At 46.6% G+C, this 15,987-nt stretch overlaps 1 protein-coding gene and 1 long non-coding RNA gene across 4 annotated transcripts in view; both read right to left on the bottom strand.

Annotated features, from left to right (window-relative positions):
- The window catches only part of LOC307180714, an 85,899-nt gene extending 84,837 nt beyond the window's left edge, over positions 1–1,062 (bottom strand). For 2 of the 3 annotated variants that reach the window (XR_013825763.1, XR_013825764.1), the window contains exon 1: positions 818–1,062. This is a non-coding gene — a long non-coding RNA (uncharacterized lncRNA). The remainder of the gene's footprint in view (positions 1–817) is intronic. The other variant, XR_013825765.1, reaches the window with a different exon arrangement.
- An 11,188-nt stretch (positions 1,063–12,250) lies between these two features.
- ZCCHC12 (zinc finger CCHC-type containing 12) lies at positions 12,251–15,636 on the bottom strand. Its single transcript, XM_079910243.1, has 4 exons — positions 15,434–15,636; positions 15,028–15,079; positions 14,664–14,803; positions 12,251–14,236 (listed from the first exon to the last, which is right to left on the bottom strand). The coding sequence occupies exon 4, from the start codon at positions 14,125–14,127 to the stop codon at positions 12,916–12,918; it is 1,212 nt and encodes a 403-aa protein (XP_079766369.1). The 5' UTR covers positions 14,128–14,236; positions 14,664–14,803; positions 15,028–15,079; positions 15,434–15,636; the 3' UTR covers positions 12,251–12,915.
- Positions 15,637–15,987: the final 351 nt, after the last annotated feature.

The following is a 15,987-nucleotide window of genomic DNA, read 5'->3' as shown; positions in this document are numbered from 1 at the left end:
ATAAAAATGCTCTAAAACTGGATTCTGGTGATGGTTACACAACTCCATACGTTTAGTAAAAACAAGTGTACATGTAAAATGATTGAATTTAATGGTATGCAAAGTATAAAGGCTCTTTTTTTAAAAAAATCCCTCAATCTATTACATTATTTAGTTTCTCTCTAAATTAACTTTTTTCCTCCATGACAAGACCTGGTAAGAACTGTGGTAAATGAAGTTTCTGAGGCATTTTTGTCGGTTGGGGTTTGGGGCTGTGCTGACAGAAACATCAAAGTCAGCCTCTCTGAATACTGCGTGATGAGGTGTACAATGCGTTTCCGGTTGGGTGATCCCAGTGTGTAATCTGGACAATCTGTGGTCTGCCAGTTTAAGTGTGAGTGCGCCAGGCCCCTACTCCAAGCAATAAACTGTAGTCAGGTAACAAATTCACTTCTTGCAACTCTCAAGCCTTGTTCACAACCAAGTGAATTGTTCTATTACAGCATATCTGTGAAAATGTTAGTGGGTTTTGTTTGTGTGTTTGGGTATTTTTTTTTGGCAATTTGGTCAGTGCTTACTAGGCAAGGATGTCCTGCCAGAACAGCTGATAGATACTAACTCCTCCCCTCCAGACCCGCCCCCTGGGATACTCCAGAGGAAAGCACACCTATCTAAGGGCGATGGGGGACGTGCCAGGGGATGGAACAGCACCTCTCCGAGCTAGGGGAAAGGCTGGGACCGAGTCCCTCCTTCTTTGCGTTGCGGAATGGGCAAAAACTGCCACAAAGTAAGGGTGAGGCGTCTCCTCCCAGGGCCTCCTGGTGCCCGGGAAACTCACGCGTCTTCTTGCAGGGTCGCCAGGAGGTTACAGATAACTGCGCCCAGACCTCAGTCGCTTTCGCCGCTACAGTCCCACCGTGTGGTCCGCGCACAGCGAAAGAAGGCGATGGAGGAAGACAAGCAGCCTGAGCAGGCTTGCAGCCGTCCGGAGTTCCGAGCCGCGGTCCCCTACGCCCCAGCGCTCGGCTCCCTGACCACGTGACCGCCACCCCTCCCCGCACGCGCGATTATGTCTTGGCGCCCCCTGGTAGCCGGAAGCGGGCAAAACCGGCGCTGTTATCACCAGCTGGTCGGAGCATGCGTGGACTGGCGAGTGGCTTCCGGTCCGCGGGGCAGCCCAGGCAGAGGCGGAGGCATCTGCGGCGGAAGTGGCCGCGCCGCTGGCCCAGGGCGAAGCTGGGATTCCGAGGGGAGCTGACCCAGATCCAAAGTGGAGTAGGTGGAGGCGGCCTCCACCCCTTCCTCCTTTCTCCCCAAAGGGAGAAGGACCCCAAAGAGGACAGAATGGTCAAATAATTATCTCGAACCTGGATGCCAGCTCCCTTCTGCAAAAACGGAACAGAATAAGGCAGCTTTGTTGAAGATGGTTTTTGTTGACGTTCCGAAAAAATGCATTTGTAGCCGCATCGATATGAACTAATTATTACCTCCTGAGCCTCAATTTCCTCCTCTTATAAAATAGGGATAATGATAGTACCAACTTCACAAGGTGTTTGTGAGGATTAAATAAAATAATCCACCCAAAGGGTTTACCAGACTGTTAAAGCTAGCTATTTAGTTTCTCAGGATAAGAGTAGGTATTATCTTTCCTCGAGATTCAGAGAAACGAAAGGATTTTGACACTACCAAATAAACGCATACCTAAGGTGAATTATTCATAAAAATGTTTTGTATATGAGGAAACAGTCCATCTGCACACTCAGCCTGGACACAGAAACAAAAGCACGCCATACTATGTACATAAATGTGTCTTGCTAGTCCACTGTCTTCGCTGGCATTACTTTTCCAGGACTCCTCTGTCCAGGCAAATAGTTTCTTCACTACAGCAACGTCCCCAAAGATCCATCAACTCTTCAATGGAAAGCAGCAACAGTTTGCTCTCTGAAATTCTTTAAGTCCCTCTCCTCAAAATCCTCCCCTTGCAGCTTCCACCAGTCCCAGACTGTTGGTATCATGATCCTTACCCAATCCTAATCAAGCCCCAGAGCTGAAAGACCCTCTGCCTTAAACCATGCTTTCATTTCTCAATAAATTCTGCCCTTTCCTTCCTCCCTGAAACACTGGCAAAGCTTTGCGAGGTGAGGGTTCTCCCTTACAGAGGTAAGTGATAAATTCAGCATTGTCCTATCAACAGGTGCATTGGTGATATTTGGGGAGCCAGCACTTGACGGTTTTGAAGTCCCCACTGACATCCAGTGCCCCTGAGACCTCAGCACCACAGCTCAAGACCTTCAACTTGGAAACAGTGTGCTCCTCCCGCCTCTTGGACCTCCAGCTTGGGGCTCTCTGACCACAGTGGTAAGGTACGTAGCCTTCACATTGGTTAGAGCTCTGATCCCTCGGAGCTTCCAGTTGCTGAGGATACTAGTCCTACAGCCTGCACATGACCCCCTGTGAGAAGCCTGACCCCGCGGATTATAGGGCCCTCCTCTGTGTTCTGACTGTCCCCTGGCTCACCCCTGCCGTGGCTCTCACCACTCTTGTTTTATTCTGATGAGCTACTGCACTTAATAGTAAGCCAAGTGGGGCAGAGGATCCCTGCATTGTAATTGTGAGGTCAGCCTGTGATGTGGCTGGGGCCTGGGTGATTTTATGATAATGTCTTCCTCTACATCCACCACGCTCACCCACCATCCTCTAGCTGAGCTTCAGTTCTCTCCTTTCATTCATATCTTCTAATGGTAAAAGAGTTTTATCATTTTCTTTTCCTAAGCTTTTCAGATTTTACATTAACGTCCCTCATTTTATTTTCAGAAACGTTTCCACCAATTCTTTTGCTTTGTCTATGAAAATAATCATACTTACTACAATTAATGATCATTATTTGTCAGCCAGTAACAGCACAGTGTTTATTTCTTGTATTTGGCGGGCGGGGGGGTGTTTTTATATTTGCTCAGGCTTTACCACCCCCTTACTTCTCTTTTTGCCAATCTTTATTTTCTACTTTTGAAATTATTGCACTTATTAACAGAAAAAGAACAAAATTTACTCAATAAATTGTACATATATCTACACTCACAAAGTTAGAAAAAGGATTTAAAAGAAATATGCCACAATGTTCAGTATTCACCTATGGTTTATTTTTTCTTCCTGTATACTTTTATGGCTATTTAAATATTAACCATGTAAAATATTTTGTATAGTTTTGTGACATTCTAAATACTTTTATAACAACTAAAATTATTTGGTGAATAAAATAGTTTTACCAAGCATTCTGGCAGACAGAGAAGGAAAATGTTTATGTGTCATTTCTTGAGTTTCAGAGATCAGTGATACTGAAGACATTCTATTTTCAATTATGTTTCCCTGAGCTAAATTAGATCTTGGTCCATTCAGGATATTTAAAATCAACCTCCATCATGTTCCCTCTAGTAAAATTTAAGTTCTTTTACTTACAGATTTTCAAACAGCTTTAACCTGTGCTTGATGAACAGGAAATTGATCAGATGTTCATATCTGCCTGGTACCCCCGCCCCAATAACTGATCTTCCACTGTGATACAGTTTTTCTCATTAATGTCAACACTTCTACTTCAGATATATGATGGAAAGTTCATAGGCTTTGGTGCCAGACTTACCATCTGTTTACTGGCATATGACACCTTAATCCTGTTGCTGTCTCTTGCTGAGACCCATTTATCGCCTCTAAAATGGGGTTAATAATTCTTACTATATTATTGACATGTTCAACACATAGCGAATGAAAATAATATTCATTATTTTACTCTTTTTTTACATCTTAGGTTATTTATTTATTATGCATGCAAGTCTTACATATTTTTATTGAAGTATAGTTGATTTACAATATTGTGTTAGTTTCAAGTGTACAGCAAAGTGACTCAGTTACATATATATTTTTCAGATTATTTTCCATTATAGGTTATCACAAGATATTGAATATAGTTCCCTGTGTTACACAGTAAATCCTTGTTGCTTATCTATGTTATGTATAGTAGTTTGTATCTGTTGATCCCATACTCCTAATTTATTCCTCCCCCCTCCCTTTCCCCTTTGGTAACCATAAGTTTGTTTTTTTGTCGGTGAGTCTGTTTCCGTTTTGTAAATAAGTACTATTTGTACTATTTTTTAGATTCCACATATAAGTGATATCGTGTAGTATTTGTCTTTGTCTGACCTCACTTCGTATGATATTCTCTAGGTCCATCCATGTTGCTGCAAATGGCAATATTTCATCTGTTTTTATGGCTGAGTAATATCCCATTGTATGTGTATATATATATACCACATCTTCTTAAATCAGTCATCTGTTGATGGGCACTTGGGTTGTTTCCATGTCTTGACTATTGTAAACAGTGCTACTATAAACATTGGGGTGCATGTATCTTTTTGAATTAGAGTTTTCCTCTTTTCTGGATACATGCCCAGGAGTGGGATTGCTGGATCATATGGTAGCTCTATTTTTAGTTTTTTAAGGAACCTCCATACCGTTTTCCATAGTGGCTGCACCACATAATTATTATTCTTAATTATCCTTTAATAAAAGGGAAAGAGCAAACACTACCCAAAACATTCATATTTTACAGGGCAGTTATCTTTAATATTTACAAATGCACATGGAGTGATTGGGACTTTGAAACACCTAAACCTAAGGTCTGATGATGTGACATGTATGTAGCCACAAAGAAACCCATCTCTCACTTTCTGCCATGCTAGGAGTGAATGGTCCAACTAATAAGTGACAACCTGGGAGAGTGAGAAACAAGCAATTGATCTGGAAAGTCTCCCAGGTTTCTGATCTCAACTAGACGGATGGTGGTTCAGCAGTGTACACTGTTCTCTCCTTGACCGACTCCCCTCCAGTAAAATTTGTTCCAGGAAAGGAGCAATAATAAAGGTTGCCATTCGCTGAGTACCTACTGTGTGACAGGCACTTCATTCATTCTAGCCACAAACATTTATTGAGATCCAGCTTATGTTCCAGGCAGTGTTCTAGGAGCTGAGGATACACCAGTGAACTAAGCAGACTAAAATGTTTATAGTCTAGTGGGGAGAGGCGGGAATAAACGATTAACATAATAAATCAGTAAATTATGTAGTATGCTAGAAGAGAGGCATGTGATGGGCAAACAGCAGGGAAAGGGAAATGAGAATGCTGCTCCAGGTGCGCAGTTCTATTTATTTTTTTTAATTGAAGTATAGTTGAATTACAGTGTTGTGTTAATTTCTGCTGCACAGCAAAGGGATTCAGTGATATACAATTCTTTTTTATATATTCTTTTCCATTATGGGTTCTCGTAGGATACTAAATATAGTTCCCTGGGCTATACATTAGGACCTTGTTGTTGATCCATTCCATATATAATAGCTTACATCTGCTAACCCCAACCTCCCACTCCATCCCTCCCCAAACACCTCCCTCTTGGCAACCATCAGTCTGTTCTCTATGTCCATGCATCTCTTTCTGTTTCATAGATAGGTTCATTTGTGTCATATTTAGATTCCACATATAAGTGATATCATATGGTATTTGTCTTTCTCTTTCTGACTTACTTCACTTAGTATGATAATCTCTAGTTGTATCCATGTTGCTTCAAATGGCAATATTTAATTCTTTTTTATGACTGAGTAATATTTCACTGTATATATATTACCACATCTTCTTTATCCATTCATCATCATGTCGATGAACATTTAGGTTGTTTCCATGTCTTGGCTATTGGATTAGAGTTTTGTCTGGATATATGCCCAGGAGTGGGATTGCTGGATCATATGGTAATTCTATTTTTAGTTTTCTGAGGAAGCTTCATACTGTTTTCCATAGTGGCTGTACCAACTCACATTCCCACCAACAATGTAGGAGGGTTCCCTTTTTGCCACACTCTCTCCAGCATTTGTTATTTGTAGATTTTTTAATGATGACCATTCTGAGTGGTGTGAGGTGGTACCTCACTGTAGTTTTGATTTGCATTTCTCTAATGATTAGTGATGTTGAGCAGCTTTTCATGCGCCTATTGGCCATTTGTATTTTTTTTTTTTTTTGGAGAAATGTCTATTTAGGTCTTCTGCCCATTTTTTTGTTTGTTTTTTTGTTTTTGTTGAGTTGTATGAGCTGTTTGTATACTTTGGAAATTAAGCCCTCATCGGTTGCATCATTTGCAAATATTTTTTCCCATTCTGTAGGTTGTCTTTTTGTTTTGCTTATGGTTTCCTTTGCTGTGCAGAGCTTGTAAGTTTGATTAGGTCCCATTTGTTTATTTTTGTTTTTATTTCTATTGCCTTGGGAGACTGACCTAAGGAAACATTGGTACGATTTATGTCAGAGAATGTTTTGCCTATGATTTCTTCTAGGAGTTTTATTTTTTAATTTTTTTAACATATTTATTGGAGTATAATTGCTTTACAATGGTGTGTTAGTTTCTGCTTTATAACAAAGTGAATCAGTTATACATATACATATGTTCCCATATCTCTTCCCTCTTGCGTCTCCCTCCCTCCCACCCTCCCTATCCCACCCCTCTAGGTGGACACAAAGCACCGAGCTGATTTCCCTGTGCTATGCGGCTGCTTCCCCCTAGCTATCTATTTTACGTTTGGTAGTGTATATATGTCCATGCCACTCTCTCACTTTGTCACAGCTTACCCTTCCCCCCCCCATATCCTCAAGTCCATTCTCTAGTAGGTCTGTGTCTTTATTCCCGTCTTACCCCTAGGTTCTTCATGACCTTTTTTTTTTTTCTTAACTTCCATATATATGTGTTAGCATACGGTATTTGTTTTTCCCTTTCTGACTTACTTCACTCTGTGTGACAGACTCTAGGTCCATCCACCTCACTACAAATAACTCAATGTCGTTCCTTTTTATGGCTGAGTAATATTCCATTGTATATATGTGCCACATCTTCTTTATCCATTCATCTGTTGATGGACACTTAGGTCATGTCTTATGTAGTCTTTAAGCCATTTTGAGTGTATTTTTGGGTATGATGAGAGGGTGTGTTCTAACTTCATTGATTTACATGTGGCTGTCCAACTTTCCCAACACCACTTGCTGAAGAGACTGTCTTTTTCCCATTGTATATTCTTGCCTTCTTTGTCAAAAGGTTAATTGACTGTAGGTGTGTGGGTTTATTTCTGAGCTCTCTATTCTGTTCCACTGGTCCATATGTCTGTTTTTGTGCCAGTACCACAGTGTTTTGATTACTGTAGCTTTGTAGTATTGTCTCAAGTCTGGGAGGGTTATGCCTCCTGCTTTATTCTTTTCCTTCAGGATTGCTTTGGCAATTCTGGGTCTTTTGTGGTTCCATATAAATTTTAGGATTACTTGTCTTACTTCTGTGAAGAATGTCATGGGTAATTTGATAGGGATTGCATTAAATCTGTAGATTGCTTTGGGTAGTATGGCCTTTTTAACAATATTCATTCTTCCAGTCCAAGAGCATGGGATATCTTTCCGTTTCTTTGAATCATCTTCAGTTTCCTTTATCAATGTTTTATAGTTCTCAACGTATGTCTTTCACCTCCTTGGTCAGGTTTATTCCTAAGTATTTTACTTTGGGGGGTGCAGGTGCGCAGTTTTAAATGGGCTGTTCAGGAGGAGGTGCCATTTGAGCAAATACTTGAACATGGTGGGGAGTCAAGGCACAGGGATATCTAGAGGAAGAGTTACAATAGCCAGGGCAAACACGTGTGGTGAGAGTGTGCCTGGATTCTGTACCAAGGTATTGAAAACTTCCTGTGCTCTGCACAGGGGTTATAAGCCTCCTGGGGAGGACAGATAATTAGACAAGCAGTTACAATACAAAGTACTACCTAAGCTGTAAGGAATGACCTTTAGTGGAGTCAGAGAAAGCTGTCCCGAAGGAGTGCCAGGGGAGATGATACTAGAAATTTGACAAGAGTTTTGCCAGATGAAGGGGAGGACCAGGCTGATAGACACAGCACATTGGGAGTCACAGATAACACATAAGCCCTGGTGGACTGGTGGTCTTCTAAGCCCCTTTCTAGAGGGACCACTCTTCATTTGTCTGGTTGGGCCCAATGATCTGAAAGCACTCCCAGAGTTTTAAAAGCATAGCATTCCATTCCAAGTGCGGAGCCTAATTTATTCAGCCAAACTTTACTCGTGGTCTTTCAAGTTGTTTCCAGTTTTCCACTATTACAAAAAAATTAAAAGCTAGAATAAACATCTTTGTTCATAAGAATTTTTACACTTGTTCAGTTACTTTCTTAGCCTCAATTTCGGGAAGTTAAACTGCTGGATTCAGGGTTTTCACATTCAACCTTTGATACATTTCCCCTTGGCCTTGTAGAAAGAATGTGTCAATTCTCAGTCCTGCCAGCAGTGTGGGAGAGAAACTCTAGCCCACGTCCTTACCAACAATTTGTTATTTTTAGTATCTTATCCCAGAAATTGGATATAAAAATAAATATGAGGAGAAGATGGTTTCAGGCTCTGAGATGGAAGTTTCCTAAAATGATAACTTTTTCTGCCTTGTTCAATAAAAGAAATGAGACCAAGGCCATCCTACTATGCTTAGGGTGTGAGTGTGACAATTCAGAAATCCATACCCAGGGTGCAGCCAATAGAATGATCAGATGTCTTGTACCTGTTACCTTAGGAATGACTTTACAACACAGTGGTAAAGACTACAGTCTCTGGGGAGGGGCAAATCTGATGTTCAGTTCCAGCTCCAACTTTTACTAGCTGTCTGATCTTAGGCAAGGTCCTATAACCATGTGTGTGTCAACATGCTGGTCTGTAAAGTGGGGATCGTGAGTGGGGTACATATCTGAAAGAGCAGTTGTGAGAGGCCATGGTAAACTGTGACCTCTGATCTGAGATGAGATGCTGCAGCTGGAGACCCATACACCCTGTCAGATGCAGTGGGAAACCCAGCCCCACTCCCTGTGCCCCCTTTTATCCTGTCCCTGAGATCCCTGGTAGTGACAGGATTGGCGGGTTACCTGGATCGTAAAGAACTCCTCAGACCTCAGTCATGTCTCCTTCCAGCCACGCACTGGGGAGCCTGTGTGACCCTCTGGGCTCAGCTCCCCTGACCCCTAGCTCCCATCTGCTGCTCAGGGGAGTTGTTTGAGTGGGGGAAGACTTGGCTGGTCTTGACCTGTCTGAAAGGATAGGAGTGCCTCTGACATGTGGGGGAAGGAGACCTCCTCTGGGGACACCAAAAGTAGGAGAAATCCACCTCGGCATTCAGTAAGTGTTCCCTTATCACCCCATCATCAATCATCATCATCATCGTCATCATCATCATTACCACCATCATCACCATCACTAAAACGCTCAGGCATTTCTGAATCCACTCTTGTACCTGTCAGGGGCCAGGTTCAGCCTAGCTCCTGGAGCCCAACTGTCATGGTGTCAGATTAACAGTGAATCAGCACTGCCTGCGTAGCATGGACTGCATTTAATTTTCCCCGTGCTTCCTTCTGTAGCAGAATAATGCATTCTAGCCGAGTAATAATAGCTACCATTTCTTGAGAGCCTACAATGGACCAGCCCTATGCCAATCACTCATACACTGGGCACCTGGGGAAGACAGGTCTTATCCTGAAGTTACAAACCTCAGTTTCCTCATACTTCATATGCAGATAATAACACCTACATCATAGGGTGCTGTGAACACAGGAGAGCTAAGACGTGTAAGAAGCATAGCCTTCTCACCTGGGAGAGTGACCTCTGGCTCCACCACTAACTAGCTGCATGCCCCTAGGCAGGTCTCTTAACTTTGCGGAGTGTTTCCTCATCTGAAACATGTGCTAATAGTAATACCTATTTTATGGAGTTGATATGAGGCTTAAAGGAGCTAATGTGTTTAAAGGACTTGGTACAGGGCGCCTGGTACTCAGTAAGCTCTTAATAAATCACAGTTGTGATGATTTTGATTACTATTATGGAAGGATCAGGAAGAAGGAGAAGATTCAGCAAAGGAGACTCAGAATGGGGCACCAAGAAGGTCAGGGAGGGGGGAACCGTGAGAGAGGGTCTCATGGAAACCAAGGGAAAAGAGTGCCAGGAAGGAGAGAGACGTAATGCAGAAGGGTACTCGGAGGCCAGTTTCTTCTGACAAGACAAAAGGGTGATTTTCATCTCCTAGCGACCAATGAGAAATGAAGGCAGAAAGGAAGAAAAGAAGCCTATAGTTTGAAATGAAGTCTTTTTTAGACTAACCCCATTAGTCTGATCTGAATGCCCAGGTCTCGGTTCCATGTCTCCTAATTAGTGAGAACACATATTTCTTGAGTAAAGGAAAAGCCAGTGTCACACAAAGTGAAAAAAGAAATGTCAGATCACATCAGGTTGGCGAAATAAAAATGTAGACAATCTCAAGTTCATACAATAAAGAGGAGGATGGAGGAGGGAAGAAAAGGGGGGTGAATCACAGAACAAATTTTCAAGGCAGTGGTCTATACTGAACTCCCAAGCTAACTCCAGTGAAAAGGAGGGTAGTGAGACGGGCAGAATTTATTTATCTATCATTTCAGGTTTCTCTTCTACCTGGTGCCAGAAAGAAACTATGGCAACATAAAGTGGGTCTTTGGGCAAATATTCAACAAGTATTTATAAAGTAAAATTAAGACGAGCAGAAAGGGAGAGGTATGAGGAATTAAGGGTTAAAAATCTATGTGAGCTGGGAAATGGTGGTGGTCCCTGTGGCTTTGGGGGCCTGAGTGGAGCTGCCTCTTGCCTGAAGGTGATGGGGGGGGGTCCTCTTTGGCTCTGGAGAGATGGAGGCGGCTACCAAGGTCCCAGAGCTGCCATGGATGGATGCAAGGAGAGGGCCTCTAGAGGCTGCGCTCCTGGCCGGTTCTCAGCTAAAGGGTCCGAGGCAGAGAGGCCCTCCCAGTCTCCCTCTGGCCAGGAGGGTTAAGGAGGCCGAGGCTTAAGGCAAACCTGGGATGCTAGGGGTGGGGGAGGAGTAATGGCAGAGCTAGGGAGGCTGAGCCTCCAAACCCCTGCACCGAGAGAGAGTGTGTGTCGGTGTGTGTGGGGGGCACTGGGGGGTGTCTTTCAAGGCAGGTTCAAGGCGTGGCAGCCCAGGGAAGGCTACACTGGCTTCTTACAGCGCCTGGCATCTCCCCCTCCCTCCGCCCTCACCTGCTAACATAATTAGAAGCCCACTGTCTCTCCCTGGGTGCCTCAAGCTGTACCATTCCTGGCACACACAGCCCAGAGTTCTGTATGAAACCCTGGAGTCTGTGATTCCCACCGGGCTTCCTGTCCCTGTCAGGCTCCATGTGAGTGTCCCTGCTCATCGGGCCCTCAGCTGCTCTGCTCTTGCTCTGTGCTTAGCCCCTGACACACCATCTCCCGCTGCTGCGAGCGCTGTCCTCTCGGCTCTGTGGAGCACCGATTTCCTGCAGGACAGCTGCTTCAGATCCCCAGGTGTGCGCGTTCGTTTCGCTCCACCCCATGGCTTAAATGCAGTCGTCCCCCTCCACCACCCACCCCCAGCCCTGTCCTGCTCACAGAGGTAGGAACTTATACACCTACAAGAAACATAGGGATCCTCAGGGTCTGAGGTCAGATACGTCCTCTTTTACCACCCTCCGATATGAGATCAGGAGAGGGGACAGGGCAGGTTCCTGGGAAGGTTCTCCGCCCCCCCCCCAACCCCATCCCGCCTCTCCAGGCCATGAATGCCCACCACTCCACTAAAATAACGTGGAGAGCTTCCAGGCTTTCTGATCCCCGTGTTCCTTCATGCGTCCTGGCAACTATATTGCTTTTCGCTCCTCCCCAGCTATTCTCAGTTCCTGGGGTGAGTGGGGTTGGGCTTGGAGTCCTCGGGCTGCACGTGTCCTCTAACATGTAGCTTCAGGGCTTCCAGGCTGAGGCTCAGGGCGCTGTGAGGAGCTGAGCCTCCTGATGCTGGGCTCCCTTTCCTTAACTGGGGAGTGGGAAGAGGGCCATGTCAGCCCCCAGGAGAGATTCCCGGTTGTGACCAGGATGCGGTGAAGCAGCGGCAGCAGCGATCTCAGAAGTCCACCCAGAGGAGGGAGGGATGCCCCTCCCCAAAGTGGTCAGGAACGGAGCCGCTGGGCTCCTCATTTTGGGCTATTCAGCACCAGACTCCCCCGCTGTCAGAATCCTCTGGATACATTAGAGAAGAAAGCATTAGCGTGTCGTCAGCTAGCGGGTGCCACAGTTTGGCTCTGTGACCTAAGGGACAGGTCAGCTGTGGTAAAGGGGCTCTGTCCATTTACCTCTGGGGAATATGTCAGCCCATTTCTTCTTCCTTTTTCCCCATCTGCAAAGGGAAGTTAATAAAAACCCCACCTCAGGGTATAACCCCACCGTTTATAGCTTTTTACTATATTTTTCTGATTCCTTTTTCCTTTACTTCTTCCTAAAATAATATCAGAGACATTAAGATAGATGCTGATATATATTTATTGACATAGAAAGACGCCCACAACATATATTATTTGGTGAAAAAATACACTTTAGAACGGCACTTATATTTGATCACTTTTTTCTATACATATATCTGTCTGGGTACATAGGTATAGGGAACTATCTAGAAGGACATTCATCACAGGGTTGACAATGGTTATATAAGGGTTGGAGGGTTTGGGGTTACTTGTACTTTTTGTACTTCCCTTTATTGTTTTAATATTTAACAATGAATTATACCAGTTTCACAAAGAGAATAAAGCCATCAAGGAAAGGGGCACACACAGAAGGTAGACCCTTGGGCAGCAGGGGATTGGAAGCAAGGACGGAGGTCAGGCCATCTCCCTCCACTGTGCTAATATTCAAGACCCTTTGTCTTCCACCCCAAAAGAAAGCCACCTTGTGGATTCATTCATGCAATTAGAAGCACCACCCGCCATTTTTCCCATTGCTGGACTCTGTATATAGGTTAGGGTTCATTTAAAGCTGGGGGCTAGCACCTTACTGTGGCTCAGAAGGGTCACTGGGTTGGCCAGGGGCCTCTCTTGACCCCTCCTCCTCGGTATGCGTCAGCTCCTGCAGGGTGATAATCAGGTTCTCAAACATCTGGGCCTTGTTGCTCTCATTGTCACAGGTTTCCTTTGAGTGGCCCTCCTGTCCACAGTACGAACAGTGGATTGTGTTTTTTCGCTTCCTGGTTCTACGCACATCCCCAGGACCATCATTCTTATACCCAGAACCCCCGCTGGTACAAGGAGATTGAGCCCTGGAATTGCTGGGGGAATCAATGACTAGCACTTGATTCCGAGGTCTGGCCCTGCGTCTGGGGAGAGGAGAACTCGAGAATGAAAGTGGAGGGTCCCGAGACTCCACCAGGATCACATCCTCATCTGAGTCATCGTCGGGGGTATCATCTATCTCTATCACGCTGCAGTCGGCATTACTGATCACTATGGGTCGGGAGCCCCCAAATGCCACTGGGCTAGTTGCCCTCTCCACCATTGACTCAGATCTCTTGGCCCGCTTCCGTTTAATAAAAGTGTCATCCCAATCCTCTTCCTCCCTTATCATTCTGATTAACTCCAGGAAGCTGGGGAGACGTTCCTGCTCATTTGCATACATCCTGAGAAGATTCTTCAGCCTGAAGCGCAGGTCCCCATTCAACTCAGCCCCTAAAAGGAGCTGGTGCAGGCGACTCTGGTTTGCATCTTTCTGAGCTATGATCCCTGCCTGAATAGCATTCTGGAGCTGCACCTCTAAACGGATCACGTAAAGGGAGGCTTTCTCCCCTTGTGCCTGCAGGGTGTTAAAAAATCTACCATGAGCGGTCACACTGCTTTCAGACTCCCCAAACACCAATTTCATGGCGTGCAAGAAATCTGCCACACTTAGATTGGGGTTGGCCGCCTGCAGCAAACGCATGACCTCCCGCGCGGGGCCCCTCAGGGTTTTCATCAAGCGCTTGAGTTTTTCCTCCTCAGACATATTCCAATCTGGTAGGACCCCATTGACTTGGGTCAGCCAGTTTTCAAAGGTTTCTTCCCCCTGGGCTGGCATCACCCTCCCCGAGAACAACTTCATGTTTCTCTCTGCCATGTTGGCCATTAAAGGGCCAAGACTTCTCTCCAGGGACCTTAGCATAGAATGGGCCCAAGGCGGCAAGGGTGCGTTCTGCCGCCGGCTGTTACCCACGCGCGCAATGATGCTAGCCATGACGGACGATGACCGGGTTTCTGAATGTAACAAGATGCTCAGGCTTTTTGGAAGAGCCTAATCTGCAGGCGTGCTGGGGGGCTCTGCCTTCCTCTTATCTCGGTAGCAACTGCAAAAAAAAGAAAACAAAACAAAAAGCGGGAGGAGGAGTTAATAAGGGACGGGCTGCAGCTGTATTATCTCCCTTCCTGAATATCCTGCAGTACATTTTATATCTGCCCACTGCCCTAAAAATATCCTCCAGAAGACTGGCAATTACAACCTCACGGAGCCAGCCGGTGTCTCCGTGTTAGCAGGGTGCTTTTTACAGCCTCATCCATCCCCTCCCGCCAGTCCTTCAAGAGGGACGGCAACTGTTGCTTCTAATTCTACGTGTAACAGTGTATGGAGCTGATATTGGGCTCTCAAAATAGAGCACAGCGGTCACAGATTTGTGGGAATAAATAAGATCTCATTAACCTCTTGGTCTCCGGTCTCAACCACACCCCTTTCTTAAAGTCCCCTCTCCCCCGCCCCATTATTTTTCAGATTCTTACAGGAGCTCAGGAGCAAGCGCGCGCCTTTATTTCACTTCCAGCTTCTGCAACCGGTGGCCTCCGTGAGAAAGCTCGCCTCTGGGGTACGGTCGATCGCTGTCCCCCGGGGGTCGCCGATCCGGGACCTTAGGGCGTCAAGACTGCGCCGCCGCAGAGGGCAGGGCAGGGAGGGAAGGGTCAGAAGCAGCCTCATCCCTCATCCCGCTCCCACCCCGCGCCCGCCCCCGCCCCCGCCCCCTCCCCTCCCCCCCTCCTCCAGCGGCCTCCGTAGTACCCAGACGGAAAATTCCTTCTCCCACGTCTGAATACAAGCCAAAGCAAGCCCCCCTCCCATTACAATTCCTCCGGGAAATCGTCGCCCTACCAGCTCTGCAATCAGCCGCACAGAATTCAAGTTCGGATTCGGCTTTGGTCGCCTGCCAAGGAGAAAGGGAATAGGAGTTGGACGCTCACACCCACGTATTCCTCCCCCAGGAAGGGATGAGGAGATGCAAAGGGGTTCAAGGCAGACACTTTGCGATTCTCCCCCCAATACCAACGCGCCCCTTGCCACTTCCCCCCGAAAACGCCCGCCCTCTCAATCCAGGCAAATCCTACCCGTTCGGCAGCAGCCCGTGGAACCCCACCTCCTCCCTCAGCGCAGCCGGGCCGCGGGAGTGCTCCTCCCCCCTGCCGCACACCCCTCGATTTCCCAAACGGGGAGCCGCCCAGTCCTGGTAGGGCTTCCCCCTCCTCTCTCCTCGCGGGGCAATCGCGCCCCCTTGCTTTACCTGTGTTCGGCTGGTGGGCAGCGGACGCTCCGGCGTTGACAGCTGTGATTCCGCCTTCAGTCTCCGCGGCCCTGCAGGGCGAAAGGACGGACGCCTCCTCGGCCGCTGAGCGACCCGGGACCGCCCGACGGAGCTGCTTCGCACGGCCACCCAGCGAGTGGTAGCCGAGTCGAGGCCGCACAGTTCCCACGGCAGCCGTGGCTGCTTTTATCTCTGCCACCCCCCACCCCCCCACACCCCCCGAGACAAAAGAGCGTGACGAGCTGGCAGGCGGGGCCAATCAACGGAGCGCGGGGGCGGACGCCCCGCGGCGCCTCGGGCAGGACGCAAATGTGCGCCGGCGGCCGAGGGGCTGGGGCGGTGACCCGCAGGTCCCCGGGACGTCAAGTGCAGCTTGGCTGCGGGGACCGGAGGAGTTTTCGAGTCTTCCCCTCTCCCTCTCTTCCTCGCCTCAACCCTGGGCCTTGAAGCCAGGTGCATTAAACATGAGGCGGAATGGATTTCAAATAAGCAATAAAAGTTCTTCACCTTCGTAGAGGCGGAGTGGAGAAAAG

Source organism: Stenella coeruleoalba (assembly GCF_951394435.1).
Source record: "Stenella coeruleoalba genome assembly, chromosome: X".
Lineage (NCBI taxonomy): Eukaryota > Metazoa > Chordata > Mammalia > Artiodactyla > Delphinidae > Stenella > Stenella coeruleoalba.
Note: the sequence above shows the minus strand (reverse complement) of the source record. Positions and strands in the feature narration are given on the sequence as shown.